Genomic DNA, 21,816 nt, shown 5'->3' with positions numbered 1-21,816 from the left:
TTGAAGTGGAAGCAATAGGGTATGTATCAAATCTCATATACATATGATGATTACCTTGTGAGTGAAGATAAATGCATCAAAAAAAGACAAGCTTGAGTCAAAGACAAGAACACCAACCGTCACCTTTCCTCTCTCTTCATAGAATAGTATCCGTATATATCTACACATCAACATAAACATATGTATTCTTATTTCTCTCAACAAAAAAACTTAACTTTAGTGTTCTGTTGTCTGAGATCAAAACCTACAGTAATTAAGTACATAAATCTCCTGCAATGAGAAAGCCAGACCAAACTGGGAGAGAAAAAGTTTGCAGTGATAATGCTGTTAGTAAAGGAATAATGTTGAAGGTTCGAAAGGGGTTATGGTCACCTGAAGAAGACCAGAAGTTGATCGATTACATGTTGAAGAATGGACAAGGTTGTTGGACCGATATAGCCAGGAATGCTGGGCTTCAAAGATGCGGAAAGAGTTGCCGCCTTCGTTGGATCAATTACCTGAGACCCGATCTCAAGCGTGGCTCATTTTCTCCTGAAGAACAAGACATGATTCTTCATTTGCATTCGATTCTTGGCAATAGGTACGTAGATATATGCATATATGATCGCAGTTTAATTAACAACATTATTAACTTGTGTTTTTTTGTGCAAATAATTCAGGTGGTCACAAATAGCTGCACGTCTTCCAGGAAGGACAGATAACGAAATAAAAAATTTCTGGAACTCAACAATAAAGAAAAGGTTGAAGACCAACATGAGTGACGCCTCCACAACCTCGACAGATAATAGTATTGGCGAGTTGTCTTTAGACGCAAGCACAGGAGGGGATGGTATGTTCATGTCGATCCATGACTATGAGATCATGACCATGTGCATCGACTCATGTTTGACATCGCAGAATAGATCATTATCAATGCATAATAATCCGCCTATGATCATGGAGGGTCATGACTATATCGGTCATTTGCCACCATTGATAATTGATAACAACAACTGTGACACAAATGGTGGATCAAGTTTCTTGAACATCTCCGGATGTGGGGATTATGTTGAAGAACCGAACATGTTTGGAATGGAAAGTGGCATTACTAACCCTGCAATGATCAACAGGGTGATTAAAGGGGATGTTAGTGCTACTATTGATCATCATCATGCGTTGGATAAAAAATCAACCCATGTTAATCACCATTTCAATGGGGGTAGTGATGGAAATATCAAAGTGGAGGAGGTGGTTGGGTTTGGAAATCATTGGCCAGGAGAAAGCTTCAGGATTGGAGAATGGGATTTGGAGGGTTTTTTTCCCAATGTTTCTTCAATACCTCATCTTGATTTCTAGAACACATATGGCCATGTACCCCACCCTTTCTTTTCATATCATCTTTATTTTTGACAAAGGTTCGTAAATCAAGATTTTGGGTACAGAGGTATTTGTAATGTCACCGAAAATGTCAGGAAATCGGTACGCATCGATAGTAATATCAATCTTTGATCTTGCAAGAAAAATGTGAATAGTCCAAGTGTAAAAGAAAATAAAAACGGGGTTAATTTGGATGCTGAATAGTCAAAGTTGTAGCATTTGTGTAGAATACATAAAGGAGTTGTTTTAGGAGACGAGGGGAGGCATAAAAGATTATAGAAAATTATGTACAATTGAAACGAAGTGAAAAGTACAAGTTTGTTAATCTGAGATTGTTTTGTAAGTGTGTAATCAGCAACTACTGAAATATATAGGAACATAGTACTCTTTCTGTATGCACATCTTTTGTACAATCGTGTTACTATTAATTTGATACAAGGTCATTGTTATATATTCTGTATGTATGTGCTTGAGTTTGTATCTCGTGATATTGTGTACATACATTTGTTATTAAGGGAAAATTGTTTGATACCTGTTGGTAGCAATTACGATGATCTAGATCCTATAACATGTTTTTGCTTGTGTGGCTACATTGTATCGACCTTACAATGATATTATTTTTAACAATATGTCGTCCCTGGTTACACTAGTTGAATCATTTACAATGGAAACGTACAACCGACAAACCAGTTAAATAATGTAAGTACTTTATCTCCTCCAATTGAATAATAACCACATAAATAATGTAACTACTTAAATTCAAACCAAAACCAATGTTGTCAAAATTAAGATTTTACCGTTTTTTTCATTTTATAAAACTATGATGATAAGATGAATTTGGATTTGAAGATCCCACCTAATTGAAATAATTGTAAGCTTAAAACCCAAAAGTACATCTAGGGGTGTCAAAAAAACTCGAACCCGATTAATCCGACACAACTCGAACCCGAATAAGGCAATTAGGGTTGAGTTTAATAGGGTTAGAACTCTTAATCGGGTTATTCGGGTTAACCCGACTAACCTGAATTATTATTAGGGTCGGGTTTAAGGTTGATTTTTTCAAAACAATTCGGGTTTCGGGTCAACCCGAATAACCCGATTAAGAATTTATTACCAAAATTTTTACTGAATTGAATGACATGAATTCAAGATCCTATGAGATTTTACAACTAATACATAATTTTTATTTAAACAAACCAGATAGTAAAATTACTATATATAGAGATGTATAAAATGACATAACTTTCCTCTCTTCTTAATGCAGTACGGTTGTGTTGTAACAGTTTTACGAATTTTATTAACTGTTTACATTATAATAGAAACTCCAAAAATTCATATGGTATACCAACTTTACAATTTAAGTCCCTATACATATGGATTATGTATTAAAATATCACAACATAAATTCATCTTATATTTCAACCTCAACCCGAATAACCCGATTAATCCGACCCTACAAACCCGAAACCCGATTAACCCGAACCCGACTAACCCCTACCTTATTAGGGTCGGGTTTCGGGTGAATATTTTTTCTAAAAAAACCCGACTAACCCGACCCGTTTAACCCGAAACCCGATCGGGTTAACCCGATTAACAGCCCTAAGTACATCTCTACATACATGTTCACAAGTTATATTAAATTTGAAACATATCGATAAAATAAAACTTAATATATAGACTTTAAATCTAACTATCGTATATAATCCTACATGACAAAATGGTGCATTGATATCATTTTCTCTTATATAGGTACACTTATGTTATTCTGAATGCAACTTTTTTTACCAAGTGCAATGACAACAAAACACAATGCATAAACTTAAATTTGTCAACAATCATAAAATCATGAAACAATAACAACTCATTTGTTAGGTCTCGTAGTTTTATATGTTGTGTCTCGTTTGTTGCAAAAGCTATTATTGCAATATCTTGGTCTTCATTGTAATTTTTTAATAGTTTTTTAGGTTTCGGAATATAAACACTTTAGGTTTCGAAGTTGCTTAACTCTTATACAACTTGTCGTTGTCTACTTGTCACGACCTTAATGGTTATTCTCTAATTGATTCTTTTTTTGTCAACCTATAAATAAAGATGTTAGTTAGAAGGTAAAGTAAGTTTTTGCTAGTTTTTACACTCAAAAGTTGTAATCGAGTTTTCTTACTCTAAATCAAATTAAAAAATTATTTACATTCTCATGTTATCATTTCTTGCATTCAAATTAACATGATTTTTTACATTTTAAATCAGTCATTGAATCCTACAATTGGTATCAGAGCAGGAAATCTTTAAGTTTAATTTAAATCGTTGAATTTTCTTGTGTTCGTTGAGTTCTTCGTTTGCGATCTTTGATTTTTCTAGATCCATTCCGCATTTGCAATTTATTTGCATTTTGATCTAGAAATTCTTGTTCGAAATCTCGCTTTGATTTGAATTTCATATTTTACCCATTGATTTGATATATTGTTCTTTTTCATTGAAATCATGGCAAAAGAAGACCCTCATATTGTTGCTTTTAATCTGTCAAGCAGTATTTGGTCTAATACTAGAGTTTCAACTCTCTTCCCTGATGATTATGAAGTGTGAGTACTTCATTTTGAAGATTACATTACATGTATTAAAAAGCATGGTTCTTACATTTGGAAATCAATAACTGAAGGTCCACATCTATTTGAGAATACAAAGGAATATGTTTACTCTCTTACAGATTATGAAAGACTTCATGAAAAGTATACTGATATGATTGCTGAAGAGAAAGAGAAACTTGAAAATGACTTGAAAGCAAAGAGATAGATTCGCTTCACTCTTACTCCAAATACATTTAGATTAGTGAGTACATGTAAAACTGCTAATAATATTTGGAAGCGTTTGAAAGATATGTATTATGGTGATGATGGTTAACTTCATTCTATTCAAACTTCATTACTTTTGGAGTTTGGTTCATTCAAACAAAAGAGTGGTGAAAGTATTGATCAGACATCTGAAAGGTACAATCATATGTTAAGTCAGCTTATGACGTATGATTTGGAACGTCAACTAATAGAGAAGACGGTGACATTTCTACAAGGACTTCGTCCTTAATAGAAGTCGATTGTGTCAAAGATGAAAGCTCACGAACAGTTCAAAACTTACAAGTTGTCGCAAGTGATTGGAATTTTATAATCAAATGAATATGAAGTGACTAAAGATAAATGTTGGTCCATTGGCCTTGGTTGCAAAAGAAGAAGTCTCAAAAGTTAAGAAAACAAAAGAGAAAGTTGTAGTAGATTCAGATTCTGATGCTACAGATGATGAATGGACGAGTGAAGATAAAATGTTGATAGTGAGCAATCCTAAAAAATTCTTTAAGAACAACTTTTCAAAGTTTGGTTTGAGGAAATAAGGTAATTTAAGTTTGAACGTGGGAGTTCTGGAAACTACAAAGGTGGAAACTCCTATTCTAACAAGAACAACGAAGGTGATGGCTCTAAGAATTACTATCACACCCCCGACCAAGAAGGTGGGACATGTCAGGTTGTGCGGCTTACTTGATGGATCACAGGCAAATTGAATATGCATCATAAGTTACAAAAATAACAACACAACAGTTATATTCCACTTTAAGGTTTGAATACATGGTTTATACAAATAATAATAATAAGTTCATGAATTTGCCTTAACAAATAGGCCGATATAACAAAAACCAGAGAAGACTAGATTGCCCAAAATCCATGACTATCTCTTCTGCTAAAAGTTGGTTTAATGATCTTCTCAGAATACATGTAGTTTGAGAGTCAACACAAAGGTTGATAAGAGTTACAGGTTTTATGTTAACCGAAGTAATAATACACTTTTTTTAAAAAAAAAAGTCTTAAAAGTATTTCTTTTGTAGTTAAAATCATTTTGATAAAAAGAGAAACCGAATTCGTGGTTTCTAGGTAAAGGATCCAGTTAATGCTTATAATGATTCCTATAACCGAGCTATGTGACTAGATATAACCTCTTACGACGCTTCATTAGACATCGTGGATAAAGACTAGAGATAATTATCACTCACTTCGATTAATTCGTCGAGATTGTACCTAACAACCGCAGGTGGGGTGTCAACCCATATATATCTATACATATGTATCTCGCACTGAGGATTAACGGATATAGCCGAGAGGGTCTACTAAGTGGTTAAACTTAGGTAATGAATAATGTTTCACTATAAAGGCCATTAACTAAAATATATGATAAAGTTTTACTATAAAGACCACGCAACTATCAAATCAAGTACATACCAATTATAGTTATAGGCCTAGACACCTAATCCAACAGTCTCCCACTTGGATAAGTCTAAAACTAAATTACAGGTATAACTTCTAAATTAAACAGCAAATGGTGCTTTCCAAAGCAACTGCAGAACTCTGATCCGATAAGATATTTGTCCTTAGATAAGTGAGCAAATATTCCTCCATTCTTCTAGATATTCTATGGACATGAGACATGGATTAAAATCAATCTCATTGTCCAAAATTATGTTTCCCGATTTCTTGATTTGTGATGACGACTTCAGACTTATAATTGAACACATCAATTTAGTCTTGATTGGGGCCAACACTATAAGTCAACACCAAATCACCAAGGGGCCCAAAGATATCGCTTTTCCCGTTAAGGCAAAAGGAACGAATAAACTTTGACTCATATGCTTGTATCCTTTACTCACCAAATCATACATTACACTACATTTTCTAACATCAAGTTACTGATGCATTTACACAATACCAATATTAACTCGTATATATCCATTTTAAGAATATAAGATATTACCGTCTTAGAATTACTCATAATATAATCCATGAAGTAATTCTCTGAGCATAGGTTTATCTAATACTCAAATCTCCATTTTCTAAGTACTCATGAACGTTGTACCAACACAATTGTTATGTCTAAACTCCTTAGATAATCTACAATCTAATTCATGACAGTCTTCATTTACTACTTACTTCATAAAGTATGAGCGATTGTGGGGAGCTTTGTGTTGGATTAGTGTCTAAGTCCATAACTATTTTGGTATGTACTTAACTCGATTATGAGCATGGTCATTTTGGGTTGCCTTCACCATAGCAATATGTAGGATGAATTAAGGAGAGAAAGGTTTAATTATGATTTATTAATATATTATAAGAATAATATATTAAAGGAGAAATCATATTGTTTAATTAATATTGGTCAAGAATTAATTAAGAATTAATTTTGTGGCTAAAAGAGATTAATTAAACTTAAGGGACTTATTGTGTAATTATAAGATAGTTACATAGATGGGCTTATGGACTCCATAGAAGTGGAGTGGACGAATTCTATGGGGAAACCCATTAGAAATCGTCCAAGGCTTCTAAAGAAGGAGTCCATGGGCTGCTTAGGGCTGAAGCAGTCAAATTAGGGTTTCCTAGCTTGATAACCCTAATAGCCTAAGTATATAAGGAGCCCTTAGGCACCAAAAACGTGGCTAACACTTCCTTTAGGGTTTCCAGCTGTTTTTGGTGCCTCCCCTCTCTTCTCTCTTCATCCAAGTTGCTTAGTGGTGTTTGTGACTCCATTAGAGGTGCAACACTTGAGGCACTAAGCTTTCTGAAGCCGAGGATTAGATTTTTATTGCTATATAACAATCAAAGGTTGGATCTAAACCCTATTTTATGTTAATATGATTAATTGTATGCTAGATCTAGGGTTTATAGCTTTGGACATTCAATTGCATGTTCATTAGACAAATTAGATCCAAAAGTTATTAGGGTTTGCATGTACACCATAGGAATGATGTATTGCTCGAAACCCAACACTTTGAACAATCAAATTATCAAGGAAGTAAAACATGTGAAACACAAGAATAAATAAATGACAATGACAGTAAACAATACTTATAAATAGTCTCTATTATTCAATCACAAAAAATCAATTACATTTATTTTGTTACAAGTTTCAAACTAGTCATCTAACTACTAAAACTAATGTCATCTCTCATACCAATGCTCCTAGCATGCTGACTATGCTTAATACTACTCATAGCCTTTGTGAGAGAATCTGCATGATTATCTTCTAACGAAACTCTCTTCACTATGAGATAGGCTTCTTCAAATCTATGTATGATATAATGGTACTTTCTGTTTTATGTTTTGATTTACCATGATCTCTTAGTTCTTTGGTTAAAGCAACCGTTATCGCAGAAAAATTCCATTGGATCTTGAATGGTCGGAACTACTTCGAGATCACCGATAAAGTTCTTCAGCCACACCACTTCCTTTGATGTTTCACTTGCCGCTATGAACTCTGATTCACAAGTAGAATCAGCCACCGTGTCCTGTTTGGAACTTTCCATGTAGCTGCTTCACCATTTAATAGGAACACCTATCCAGACTAAAATCATATCCTTTGTCCTTCATAGATACTTGAGAATGTTCTTTAATGTTGTCCAATGAGCTCTGCCAAGATTTATCTGAAAGCAACTAACCATGCTCAAAGAAAAAAAACACATCAAGGCGAGTACATGTCATAGCGTACATGATCGATCATACTGCCAAAACATATGGGACTTGACTCATTTCTGCTGTCTCTTCATCTGTACTAGGAATTTGAGTCTTACTCAATCTGGCATTACCCTTAATAGCTAGCTCTCCCTTCATGGAATTCTCCATACTAAAACATTCTAGTACCTTATCCAAGTATGTAATTTGACTAAGACCAATTGGTCTTTTCTTTCTATCCCTTAAGATTCTTATCCCAAGAATATAGGCTACCTCTCCTAGATCCTTCATAACAAAACACTTTCCAAGTCAATACTTAACTTCTTTTAAGGTTGGAATGTCGTTTCCCATAAGGAGTATGTCATTAACATACAATACTAGAAAAGTTATTATACTCCTACTAGCCTTTACATACACACATGACTCATCTTCACTCTTACAGAAACCAAATTCTTTGACTTTCTTATGGAAGAAAACATTTCAGCTACGAGACGCTTGTTTTAAGCCATAAATGGATTTCTCAAGCTTACACACTCTATTTGGATACTTCATATCTACAAAACCCTCTAGCTGACTCATGTAAACATCTTCAGTCAACTTCCTATTAAGGAAAGCAGTTTTGACATCCATCTGCCATATTTCATAATCATGAAAGGAAGTTATAGCGATCATTATCTTGATAGACTTTATCTTAGCTATTGTTGTAACACCGTAATTTTTCGAACAATTTTTCACATTTTAAAAACATATTTTCATTCATAAACATTATAAAATCTCATCGTTTCACATATCAATCCATATAACACAACCCAAGATCATAATGTATAAAAACTCCTCAAGTGTGTACTGATCATGCCAGCGCCTTCCCGCGATCCTCACTGGTACCTGAAACACATAACACCAAACACTGTAAGCATAAATGCTTAGTGAGTTCCCCAAAATACCACATGCAACACATATTAGCCACTCGAGGCTATAACTCTGTATGACCCTCTCGTCAAAGTGTCTCAGTGGGACCCTCTAGTCCCATAACTCTGTGGACCCTCGGGTCCTAACTCTGTGGACCATTCGGTCCTAACTCTGTAAACTCTGAATCACATATAGCACAAAATCACATAGATATCACATCATGTAATAGCATACAATATACTCTGTCACATAACTCTAATTACCACTCTAGGTAAGGTATAGTGAGAAGACTCACCTCGGGTAACTCGGTAAACCTCGAACTCTGAATACTGCACTAGCCTCCGCCTAGTCACATAAATAATTACTCTAATTAATACAACTTCTAAGGGCTAGGCTAACCCCTCTCTATAAGTTCTTTAAGAAGGGTAAAAGACCATTCTACCCCTCTAATGGCCTGTAAGTCCAAACACTGACTAGACCCTAAAAGTCAACGGTCAAACTTTGACCCGACTCGTCGAGTGCACTCGTGTGACTCGGCGAGTACATGCGTTTCCTCTTCGCCCCTGGTCCTCACTCGATTCGTTGATTCAACCCTACACTCAACGGGTTATCACAGGTCGCGAGTCGCGGGGCAACCCGACTCGACTCGTCGAGTCCCTTATAGGCTCGGCGAGTTCCTCCCATGACAACACTCATCTAACCTCCTGAGGCCATATCTGCTTCTCTAATCTATAGATCTGACTTCCCCATGACCAATAAACACGTAAAGGTCGAATCTTGCTACACATGCAATGCTCCCAAGGCTTATTTTGGTGAAATCCCTTCTAACATGGCAACCTATGTCCATTTCCTCCATAGAACCACAAAAAGCAGCATGGTTCAGGCTCTCTGGACCTCAAAAGGTCCAGATCTAGAGTTTAGCACTCAATGGGACACTATACTCAACTAAACAAGCCAAAAGGGGTTTAGAAAACCCTAATTTCAAGGCCCTTAAGAAAACAGAAGGATAGGATCGAATAGCTACCTCAAAATTGAAGATCCAAGCTGAAAACCCACTGAAATGCAATCCTCTTGACCTCCCCTTGCTGGAAACACTTTATTCTTTGCAAAATCACACCAAAAATGATCAAAATAGCTCAACCTCTCTCACAACTCGCTCAAGCTCTCTAGGGTTTCTCTCTTAGGACTGGTAGCCGTAAATGGAGGTTATAAAGTCCTTTAAATAGGGGACATACCCCGAGAATTAGGGTTTCAATCCACAGCGCGGACTCGTCGAGTCCACCATTTCCGACTCTTCAAGTCCGTTCATTAATCCAGTCAGCAATCGCGGTCCTGCTCGACGAGTTTACGACTCAACTCGTCGAGTCCCTTTCTTTTTCTCAAAAATAAAATGATAAAATATAATACCTGGAAATCTGGATGTTACAACTGGTGTGAAGGTCTCATTATAATCAAATCCCTGAGGTTTGAGTAAATCCTTCGCAACCAATCGAGTCTTGAAAGTGTGTACATTTCCATCCGCGTTGGTCTTCTTCTTGAAGATCCATTTGCAACCAAATGTCTTTCGACCAGGTTCTTGATCAACCTAGTTCCAAACTCGGTTGTCATACATAAACTTGATCTCAGTATCTATTGCCTCTTTCCACTTGGCAGGCTCAGGTTCTGCCATCGCTTCTTTGTAGTTAGTTGGCTCATCCAAATTTACTAGTGTTTAATCATTGATAAACGTATTACCATCTAACGTTATATGGAAACCATATAACGTTGGTGACATGCTAACTCTACGAGAATGTTAAAGAAGTAACGAATTTTCAATGGGTTAAACAGGAGTCTCCTCCTCTGATTAAGTGCTAGTATTATCTAAGGTTCCGTTTAATCATCATCATTGTCACAGTGTTAGAAATGGTATTTTGGTCATTTAATGTAATATGTCACAATTGGCATTTCCTCCGAAGCTCATATGAAAAGGGTGATCTTTGAAAAAAATAAAAAAATACTATCAAGTAATTTACATTGGAGCTTAAAATGTACGACTTTCTAATATTTACATTTCAAATGTGATATATGCATGGATGACCATTTGTTATGAAAAAACAATTTTTTTTCAAATAATTGAATTAAAATGAAGAAATTGTGGTCACTAAAGTAGTATCTTGCAAATATGTTAGACAGAATTGCAAGAATGGTCCCTGTGGTTAGGTCGAAATTGCTACTTTGGGTCAAACAGGTTTGGACTAGCACTCATGGTCCAAAGGTTTTCATTTTCTTGCCACTTTGGTCCAGTTTACTTTAAACTTTTTTGTAATGACGATTGTACCCTTGGATTTTTTTTCAATTTTTTATTTATATAAATACTTTTATAATTAAAAGAAAAATAAAAAATACATCTCTCTCTTTCTCTCTCTCTCTCTCTCCCCCTCCCTTCCTCTCTCTCTCTCTCTCTCCCTCTCTCTCTCTCTCTATATATATATATATATATATATATATATATATATATCTCCTTCCACCCCCCCCTCTCTCTCTCCAGTGTGTCTTCTTCTCTATTATGTCTTCTTTTATACCTAAAAAATGCTTTTGATCCCATTTATCTTCAAAACAATTTCTTTTTTTAAACCCAAACGCAAAATCTAGAGCTTGAAGCACCGATTTCGTAAAAGAATCCTAGTAATTACTTCTTAAACCCTCCTCAACGAACTTAAGTCCCCAAATCAAAACCAGAAATTGAAGTGGAAACAGGGAATGGCCATCGATTTAATCACTAAAGATGGAGCATCGATTTAATGGCAGTGGCGGAGCAAATCAAGCGCTTGAGGTTGAACGAGGTGAAGAACAGGTAGAGGAAATCACGTACCCATCATCTCCTTCATGGAGAACCTAAAATTTGGGTTCATTCTTGGATCTACACAACTGGCATCCCTACTCGATGACTTTTAACCATATGAATAATGGTTTTAACCCCATTACATACAACCATGATTTTGATGGGTTCGTTTCTTTTTTTACGTTGATGCAGGGAAGAGGGATCTATCAAACGTGTGACCAAGTTTTCCAGTCGGAGATGGAAATGAAGATTGAAAGAGGGATTGTTGTCCAAACGCGAGATTGATTCTACTCATCAACATCATTGCCTTCGAGGGAACAATTAAAACAACATAGACATACCTCATGTTCTTCAGATTAGGAATATTGCAGAAGAAAGGAGTCGTCAAAGTTTTCAGGTTGTTGATGTATCGGAACCATAAAGTTTCTGATAGAGAGCGAGATAAGAGAGGGACATGAAGAAGGTGGAGGAGAAGAAAGTTAGAGTTTTGGGTGTAGAAAGATGTTCGGTGGTTGAAAAGGGGGTGTCGAGGATGAGATGCGTTAGTGAAGGTGAAGTTAGGGTTCCGACACTATGGTTATGACCGCCGACTCCGGTGGTTTGGGTGGTGTTTGTCAAGTAAGGAAAAAAAGGGTGATAAATGGTTTTGAGAGAAAGAGAGGGGGGGGGGGGGGAGGGGAGAGAGAGGGAGAGAGAGAGATAGAGAGAGAGGGAGGGAAGGAAGGAGGAAGAGATATGTATTTTTTATTTTTCTATTAATTATAAAAGTATTTAAATAAATAAAAAACTAAAAAAAATAAAATCCAAGGGCAAAATCGTCATTACAAAAAAGTTTAAAATAAATTGTACCAAAGTGACAAAAAAATGAAAACCTTTAGACCACGAGTACTCGTCCAAACCTGTTTGGTCTAAAATAGTAATTTCGACCTAACCACATGACCATTCTTGCAATTTTGTCAATATGTTATGAGAAAATTTTATAGGACCATACATGCTCATGGCATTGTAATTCAACATCTAGACATTGATTGCATTAGCTTTCTAAATGAAATTTGGAGTTGACAACTTGACACGACAAAGAATCCGTAGAAAAATATCCCCTAGATACCAATTCATATATAGTAATTATGAGGTTGCAAAATTAAAATCAAAACAACGAGATTTTTATAGATGTAAGAAGATTTTTGCAGATCTCCGTTTACAAATATCATGATTATATTGGTAAATTTGTTAATTTTCATTTAAATTTTGAAAAGTAATTTGTCAGATTAGTCCGATTTGCGTTTTTCTTCATAGAATTAACAATATAAAACATAAATTAACGTTGAAATTGATGCAAATTAATTTTAAAATGTTAACCATAGAAAATAAATAAGCCGAGTTGGGTTTCGTTGGAAGTTAACTAAAAGAAAAAGTAAAATTAGTGTCGTCAATAACCACTTTGTAAGATGAAATTTTTCTGTCGGTGACTTGGTTTTGATCCAAAGTGTGAGAGAGAGACAACTACATTATTTTCAACAACTTTTTTATTTTTTAATATTATATATTTATTAAAAATGTTTACTTTCATTTTTCATTATACATACAAACGTCTTCAAAATTACTAGAAAATTAATCGCTTTCGTGTCGTTAGCGATTTCTACATCGCCATTAACAGCTGGAACATCTTGCAGACACTCTCTCTGCATCTATATAAATATTTATGTAAAGATACTCAACAGGCCCTTGTGCTTCTCTTATACTCTTCGATCTCTACTCCATTATCACAGATCCCTAAGTATTTCCTTCCGGCTCAGATTTGATCTGCTAACTCCATTGATGTCCGATTGGGTTTGACTCTCTTGGTCTATGTGCCGTCGGTTGCGATATATGCGAGATCTTCTGAGGTAAGAATGTTTTGCATCGATTTTATCTATTAGGAATTACACTACTGTAGGTAGTCTAATTAGTTATTACAATTGAAATCTTGGATGTCAGTGTATGATAGAGATTTGAAAGTTTAGTGTGCCTTCCTTTCTGGGATGCTTGATTCCAGTTGCGTTTAGTGAGGAAGGGAACTGAAGTTTGATTTTCTTTACCAGGTGATCACACGTACAGATCCGTGGTTATGGTTGCTGGCTGCGACTGATTCCTGATATTTTTAATCGATTGATTGCTCTTCTAAGCCAGAGGAGATGGAATCGGAAGGAGAGACCGGGGTAAGTAATAATCATGTACTGTACTTACTGATTTCACATTTTTAGGTCAATTGCTTCGAATTTTTCTGATCTGGATTTTTATTTGAACACTGAAAACATGTTATTAAATCCATCTCAGTTTCACATTAGTTCATGTTTGATCTATAATCAACTCATGTCACCGATTCCATCACTATCACTCTGATCCACAAGAACAATTTACAGTTCTGACATTCGGATTGTGCAGGGGACATCTATGAAGAATGTCGGTGGTCAGGTTTGCCAGATCTGTGGTGATAATGTTGGCACCACAGCTAAAGGAGACCCTTTTGGTGCCTGTGATGTTTGTGCATTCCCAGTTTGCAGGCCTTGCTATGAATACGAGCGCAAAGATGGCAATCAATCTTGCCCTCAATGCAAAACTAGATACAAACGACATAAAGGTTTTGATCTACGTTTTTCATGATTTCTCAATATAAATCTAAGTTACCTTCAATCACTTTCCTGTTACATTTCTATCTCATTATAAATCTAAGCTACCTTTAATTGCTTCATCACAGGAAGCCCTGCTATTGCTGGAGACAAAGAGGAGGATGTTGACACTGATGAAGAAACTACTAATTTCCCCTTCTCTTCACAAACCCAAAGTGAGAAGCAGAAGACTGCAGAGCGAATGCTGAGCTGGCACATGACATATGGAAGAGGAGAAGACACTAATACTCCAAATTATGATAAAGAGGTCTCTCATAACCACATACCTTTACTCACCAGTGGACAAGAGGTACATACATCACTTGACTTGGCTTTTTCATCCTATTCATGTCTACATTGTGGCAAATCTGTAATTTTGAGCATACTTTTCATGTCTTGCTTGTTTTTCAGGTTTCTGGTGAGTTGTCTGCAGCTTCTCCACAACGCCTTTCAGTGTCTTCACCTCCACCTGGTGGAGAAAGACTAACACATTCACTCCCTTATTCTGCATATGCGAATCAATCCCGTATGTCTTTTATGCTTTAATAATATTAATAACTCATAATTCACAAACTTTCCAACTTCTAAAAACAGGGTTTTGTTTTGTTTGCAGCCAATGTTAGAGTTGTGGACCCTGTGAGAGATTACGGATCTACAGGACTAGGAAATGTTGCATGGAAAGAGAGAGTTGATGGGTGGAAAATGAAACAAGACAAGAATGTAGTTCCAATGACAACAAGTCGCCCTGCTTCTGAAAGAGGTCAAGACATTGATGCCAATACAGATGTGTTAGTTGATGATTCATTGCTGTAAGTTCCCTCTTTATTTCTTGGTTTTTGACTTTTTTCATATCATCCAATATGAGATTTTGCTTGACTGATTAATATAATATGATGTGTGTTGTTTTTGTAAAGGAACGATGAAGCCAGACAACCACTTTCAAGAAAAGTCTCCATTCCATCATCAAGAATAAATCCATACAGAATGGTCATTGTTCTTCGGCTGGTTATTCTTTGCATCTTTTTGCACTATCGAATAACAAACCCTGTGACAAATGCATATCCATTATGGTTACTCTCTGTTATTTGTGAGATTTGGTTTGCTTTTTCTTGGATTTTGGATCAGTTCCCTAAATGGCTTCCAATTAATCGTGAAACATATCTTGATCGGCTATCCCTAAGGTAACATGAATGTATGATCTTGATACCCTTTTAAAGAAAGAAAGAAAAAACATGGATTAATTATTATATTTGATAGGTATGAGAGAGAAGGGGAGCCATCACAACTAGCTGCTGTTGATATATTTGTGAGTACTGTGGACCCGTTGAAGGAGCCGCCACTTGTCACAGCCAACACGGTGCTGTCCATCCTGGCGGTTGACTACCCGGTTGACAAGGTGTCATGTTATGTGTCTGATGACGGGGCTGCCATGCTGTCGTTTGAGTCACTATCAGAAACATCTGAGTTTGCAAGAAAATGGGTTCCTTTTTGCAAGAAATACAACATTGAGCCCCGTGCTCCTGAATGGTATTTCAACCAGAAGATTGACTACTTGAAAGATAAAATTCAACCAACTTTTGTTAAAGATCGAAGAGCTATGAAGAGAGAATATGAAGAGTTTAAAATTCGTGTAAATGGTCTTGTTGCAAAAGCTCAGAAAGTCCCTGATGAAGGTTGGATTATGCAGGATGGAACTCCTTGGCCTGGAAATAACACTAGGGATCATCCAGGAATGATTCAGGTTAATTAATCTCTTCAATCATTTTTACTTTTTTTTTGGGATAATTCAGGTCTAATTAATTATAAATATACTTTTTTTTTCAGGTTTTCTTGGGTCAAAATGGAGGGCTTGATAGTGAGGGTAATGAGTTGCCAAGATTGGTTTATGTTTCAAGAGAAAAGCGTCCAGGTTTTCAACATCACAAGAAAGCTGGTGCCATGAATTCCCTTGTGCGTAGTTTTACACAAATTCAATTCAAGTTTTAATCGTTTTGACATGAATATTGACTTATATAGATGGATTTGAATCTTGTTGATTGCAGGTTCGAGTATCTGCAGTTCTTACAAATGGCCCGTTTTTGTTGAATCTTGATTGTGATCATTACATTAACAACAGTAAGGCTATTAGAGAAGCTATGTGTTTTATGATGGATCCAAATCTTGGAAAATACGTATGTTATGTACAGTTTCCACAGAGATTTGATGGTATTGATAGAAACGATCGATATGCTAACAGAAACACAGTGTTCTTTGATGTGAGTTCTTTCATCTTTTTTAATCAGTTAATCTATATTTCCGCATTTGATTGATTGTTTTTAATTTGTTTGATGAACAGATTAACTTGAGAGGTTTAGATGGGATTCAAGGTCCGGTTTATGTGGGAACTGGATGTGTGTTCAATAGAACAGCTCTATATGGTTATGAACCTCCACTTAAGCCTAAGAAGAAGAGAGAAGATGGCTTCTTTTCTTCTTGCTTTGGTGGATCACGAAAGAAGAGTTCCAAATCAAGCAAAAAGGGATCAGATAAAAAGAAATCAAACAAAAACGTTGACCCCACTGTGCCAATTTTCAACCTGGAAGATATAGAAGAAGGAGTTGAAGGTATGTATATTGTATGATCATCTTATGTATATAGTTTTTCCATTTTTCTTGATTTGATTCATTATATCTGTATATATTCAGGTGCTGGATTTGATGATGAGAAATCATTGCTTATGTCACAAATGTCGCTTGAAAAAAGATTTGGACAATCGGCTGTGTTTGTTGCATCTACACTTATGGAAAATGGAGGCGTCCCTCAGTCTGCAGCACCTGAAACTCTGTTGAAAGAAGCGATTCATGTCATCAGTTGTGGTTATGAAGACAAAACAGATTGGGGAGCTGAGGTAAAATATAAAAAAATAAAAATAAATCATATTTGTTCTTTTGATTCCAAAAAAAAAAACGCGATTTTCAATTGTGGAAACTGTTGATAATGTGCAGATAGGATGGATTTATGGATCGGTGACGGAAGATATTCTGACGGGATTTAAGATGCATGCACGTGGATGGCGGTCGATATACTGCATGCCACCTCGGGCAGCCTTCAAGGGTTCCGCCCCTATCAATCTTTCCGATCGTTTAAACCAAGTGCTCCGGTGGGCTTTAGGATCGGTGGAAATTCTTTTCAGCAGACATTGTCCTATATGGTACGGATATAATGGAAGACTCAAATGGCTCGAAAGATTTGCCTACATCAACACCACCATCTACCCCATCACTTCCATCCCTCTTCTCATCTACTGTACTCTTCCCGCCGTCTGTCTTCTCACCGGAAAGTTCATCATCCCACAGGTAAAAAAGAATTCGACACTTACATGATGATGTGCACACAACGTGTTTGATGAAATGCCACTAATTCTTTGATTTTTTATAATTGCAGATCAGTAACCTTGCGAGTTTATGGTTTATATCCCTCTTTCTTTCCATCTTTGCCACCGGTATTCTTGAAATGAGGTGGAGTGGTGTCGGAATTGATGAGTGGTGGAGGAACGAGCAGTTTTGGGTTATCGGAGGTGTCTCCGCCCATCTTTTTGCCGTGTTCCAAGGTTTGCTAAAAGTACTTGCAGGTATCGACACTAATTTCACAGTGACATCAAAGGCGTCAGATGAAGATGGTGATTTTGCTGAGCTGTATTTGTTCAAATGGACGACGCTTTTAATCCCACCGACGACTCTCCTAATCGTGAACTTGGTTGGAGTGGTTGCCGGAATATCTTACGCCATCAACAGTGGTTACCAGTCGTGGGGTCCACTTTTTGGTAAACTTTTCTTTGCGTTTTGGGTGATTGTACATCTTTACCCCTTCCTCAAGGGTCTTATGGGGAAACAAAATCGCACGCCCACCATTGTTGTTGTGTGGTCTATTCTTCTTGCTTCCATTTTCTCTCTCCTTTGGGTCCGAATTGATCCCTTTACCACTAAAGTTACTGGCCCTGATGTCACTTATTGTGGAATTAATTGTTAATTTACACTTTTACTACTAGTATTTTTTTTTTTATTCAAGACACTCGATACATATATTTATTTTTTTTTACAATTTTGTATGCTTGTTGGAATTTGTAATTCGGACACTTTTATAATTGTAATTTCCAGTTTTATTATTTGTAATACACTCTCACAAGTCACGGGATATATTATATCATATATATATATGTGGTTATTTATTACTTGAGTTGTGTAGATTAAAGATACTTTATCTGAATCAATTTGGACCTTAGAATCTGAGAACAAGACAAAGAAGATACCATTTTTTTTTATCTTCTTTATGTATATATAAATCAGAATTGTTATTCATAATATAGCTTTGAAGCGTTGAAACACCATGATTATGGCTATGTCTGCAAATGCAAAATCATGCCCATGTTTTGGATTGTTTTTAGAGTCTAAATGTAGTCTGAAAATGAAGAAAAACCAAGTGGGTATGAGAAAACACAAGAATGCAAAAAAGATTAGGAAAACAATCGTTAATGAACTTGGTGGGCAGTATGAAGAGGTCTTCAATGACGTGAAACTGGTACTTCTTTTTTCTTTTTTCACACACAAACACATTAATGGAGTTTGTTGAGGAAAGAATATGGTTATTTGGATGCAGGAATTAAGGAATTGTTTCACAGCAAAAGCTGTTAGAACTGTTCTTTATCAACTGTATGAGATGAATCCTCCTCAATATATCTGGCTACACAAGCAAGTGTTTCTTCTTCTTCTTCTTCTTCTATGATCATATGTTATGTTTTGTTCCTGAAAATCTCTTCAAGTTTTATTTGATTAATTTCAAGTTGTTGATTTGCAGTTTCATTGCTGAAAATGACCCTGCAGATGGAAAACGATTTCTTCGGATTCTTGCAAAAGTAATTTTCTAAAAATTTCAAGTTTGAGATGAATATTAAACATGTGGGAAGTAAAAAGTTGATATTAATTTTCTATTTTTTAGGAATATCAAGATCTGGCTGAAAGAGTAATGATAACGCGTCTTCACCTATATGGAAAATGGATTAAGGTAATATAATTGTTTTTTAATTGCTTATTGGAGAAAAGGATAATAATATATTATATTATTACAATTTACATGGTGATGTATGTAGCAATGCGATCATGGCGAAATATACAAAGAAATTTCGGATGAAAACTTGGAGTTGATGAGGGAAAGACTCTTGGAAACAATTGTTTGGCCTGCTGCTGATGAAAAAACTACCGACTAGAGGTCTGTCTCAAATTAGAAAAAAATAAATAAATTATAATTGAGTTTGTAGAAATTGTAAATAATTGATGAAAATTTGATAAGGAAATATTTTGTAGTTTAAGAAGAGAATATATCTGGGTCAATTTTAATTCGAGCTTTGACTTCTAAATAAATACTTACAGTTTATCGCTTGAAGTCTTAAATTTCCATCTTTTATACATGTAAATAGATGATTCTATGAAATTAGGAGTTTCGTTTCTGAAGATTTAGTTGGTATTAAATTGATGGAGGTTAACATTTTGTTGCTGTCATTATATGGAAACAATATGTTTTATAGGACTGTTCACTATTCGGATAAAACCGAATTATCCAATTGGACAATTTGGATTGGACTATGTGGTTCGGATATTCGGATTTTTGGATTGGTTTTCAACAAAATCGAATTATTATTTTGGATTTCGGATTGGTTTTGGTTTATAAAATAAGAACCGAATAATCCAAAAAAACCGAATAAACATTTATTATATATCTATTTAAAATATATATCTATAATTATTTATTAATTTTGTAATTTATTTTTTCAAATATGTTCAAAATGTTTCACCCGATAAAAATAACATTAACATGCATTTCTCTAAAAAGTTTTGTATCTATAAAATATTTAACTATAATATATCTTCTTATTAGTTGTTTATAAATTTCAAATCACAAATAAATTATTTGTTTTTGCTTCTTATGTAAAGTTGGATAATATTATAATTATATGTCGTTTTAAAATGTTTTGGTTTTTGAAAACTGAATTATAAAAACCGTTGTAATTGGATCGGATCCGATCGGATTTGAATTTAGTTTGGACAATTCGGATCCATATTTTGAAAACCGAAATCAATTTGGAATTACTTGATTGGATCGGATCAAACCGATCCATCCAAACGAACACCCCTAATGTTTTATGTTAAACTAGAGGTAGCTCTTTGTGATTATGCGGAAAATTTATTATTTATGTAATATGCAATTGATTAGACATAATTTACCAATTATATTAGATTATATTTCTGGTCTGTGAAATATGTAAAAAAAAAAAAAAGCAATTTCTACATGTTTACTTTACAACCCTACATGTATAAAAACAAATATTAAAAAAAAAACTAATTTATAAAAACGGAAGAATCTTAAATAAACATAAACCAAAACGAATATATAAAAAAGTTGTAAAAAATAACTGTGTGAAATTTTTTTTAATAAAATATCATCTTAATAAAAAATTGTAGAAAACGTAACTTTATAAAAAACTAAATTAAAGTTTTAGAAAACATATAAATACAAATATGCAAAAAGATAAAGGAAAAAATTGTGAAAAAATGTACTTGGATTGAGTTTGTAACAAATCAAAATTATTAAAAAGGAAAGTTGGATGAGGCAGACTTGGTCGATATGAGCAGGCAGCCTCGACTTGCATTCTTTGCGTAAAAATAATAGGAATGAACTCATTGACCTCACTGATAAAGGGTCAAAGACTATATTTGGGACACCATACTATATAATAAGCTAATTTATTTTTCGATCTTTTTTAATTTGTTATGCTAATTTATTTTTCGATTTTCTTTTAATTTGTTATGCTTAGCAAGCCAAAATGTAGTTTATAAATTAGCTTTTTAAAAAGCTACTTATACTAGTTTTTTAGGAGATTTTTTAAAATTTCTAAATAAACCCCTGCCTTAATTTTCTAAACATCTTCTTTTAAATGTCATTTTATATTTTTAGCTAGTTTTACGAAATATCAATTTTTATCAGTTAGCTTTTAATTTAATAACTAAATTTTCAGCTATCAGTTACATTTTCAGCTAACACATAGCACGCCAAACATAATCTAAATCTCCTTTACATACAAAAACATGGTAGAAAAGCTATGAACAATAGCTAAAATTTTAAAAAGTTTCACGGAATTGTAAATTATTAGTATTAATAATATCACACCTAATACAAAGGTTATACAGTTTACCATTTGGAGGGGTTCTTTTTCCTTCTAAAACTGATCCAGGTTTAGTCCGTAAAGGGATCTTTAGTCCGTAAAGGGACCTTTATGAGCTTCTAAAATATCTTTTAGACCATGACCAATGCCCCAGTTGGTCCTATACATGTGATCCGCTATCAGAAAAAGAATTGCAGTAGCTAAATGGTGGTGTGGTTTATCAGTTAGCCATAGACCTCTAGTTACTGGGTCTAATCCTCCACGAAAAGTAAGAAATTTCGTATATTTTAACCAATTCAAGGTGAAAAATGAGGTTGCTCCCGCGGCAAACCTGGGATAAAGTTGAGCCAAAAGATTCCGATTCAAGATAAATTCATTATATTTCATCCATATCCCAATTCATTATAT

At 34.9% G+C, this 21,816-nt stretch overlaps 3 protein-coding genes across 3 annotated transcripts; all 3 read left to right on the top strand.

Annotated features, from left to right (window-relative positions):
• The first annotated feature begins 201 nt into the window (after window positions 1–201).
• LOC111904682 (transcription factor MYB83) lies at window positions 202–1,862 on the top strand. Its single transcript, XM_023900439.3, has 2 exons — window positions 202–580; window positions 660–1,862. Exons 1-2 carry the CDS (start codon window positions 276–278, stop codon window positions 1,333–1,335), a joined length of 981 nt encoding a protein of 326 aa, XP_023756207.1. The 5' UTR covers window positions 202–275; the 3' UTR covers window positions 1,336–1,862.
• An 11,317-nt stretch (window positions 1,863–13,179) lies between these two features.
• On the top strand, window positions 13,180–18,423 carry LOC111901375 (cellulose synthase A catalytic subunit 3 [UDP-forming]). The gene is made up of 14 exons (XM_023897255.3): window positions 13,180–13,451; window positions 13,647–13,763; window positions 13,990–14,185; window positions 14,303–14,523; window positions 14,625–14,739; window positions 14,827–15,022; window positions 15,128–15,394; window positions 15,471–15,954; window positions 16,038–16,163; window positions 16,256–16,468; window positions 16,549–16,816; window positions 16,898–17,100; window positions 17,198–17,548; window positions 17,637–18,423. Exons 2-14 carry the CDS (start codon window positions 13,740–13,742, stop codon window positions 18,219–18,221), a joined length of 3,249 nt encoding a protein of 1,082 aa, XP_023753023.1. The 5' UTR covers window positions 13,180–13,451; window positions 13,647–13,739; the 3' UTR covers window positions 18,222–18,423.
• Window positions 18,424–18,559: 136 nt separating this feature from the next.
• On the top strand, window positions 18,560–19,699 carry LOC111901468 (chaperonin-like RbcX protein 2, chloroplastic). Its single transcript, XM_023897355.3, has 5 exons — window positions 18,560–18,770; window positions 18,849–18,940; window positions 19,047–19,104; window positions 19,188–19,253; window positions 19,339–19,699. Exons 1-5 carry the CDS (start codon window positions 18,579–18,581, stop codon window positions 19,453–19,455), a joined length of 525 nt encoding a protein of 174 aa, XP_023753123.1. The 5' UTR covers window positions 18,560–18,578; the 3' UTR covers window positions 19,456–19,699.
• The last annotated feature ends 2,117 nt before the right edge of the window (window positions 19,700–21,816 follow it).

Source organism: Lactuca sativa, chromosome 4 (assembly GCF_002870075.4).
Source record: "Lactuca sativa cultivar Salinas chromosome 4, Lsat_Salinas_v11, whole genome shotgun sequence".
Taxonomy (NCBI): domain Eukaryota; kingdom Viridiplantae; phylum Streptophyta; class Magnoliopsida; order Asterales; family Asteraceae; genus Lactuca; species Lactuca sativa.
Note: the sequence above shows the minus strand (reverse complement) of the source record. Positions and strands in the feature narration are given on the sequence as shown.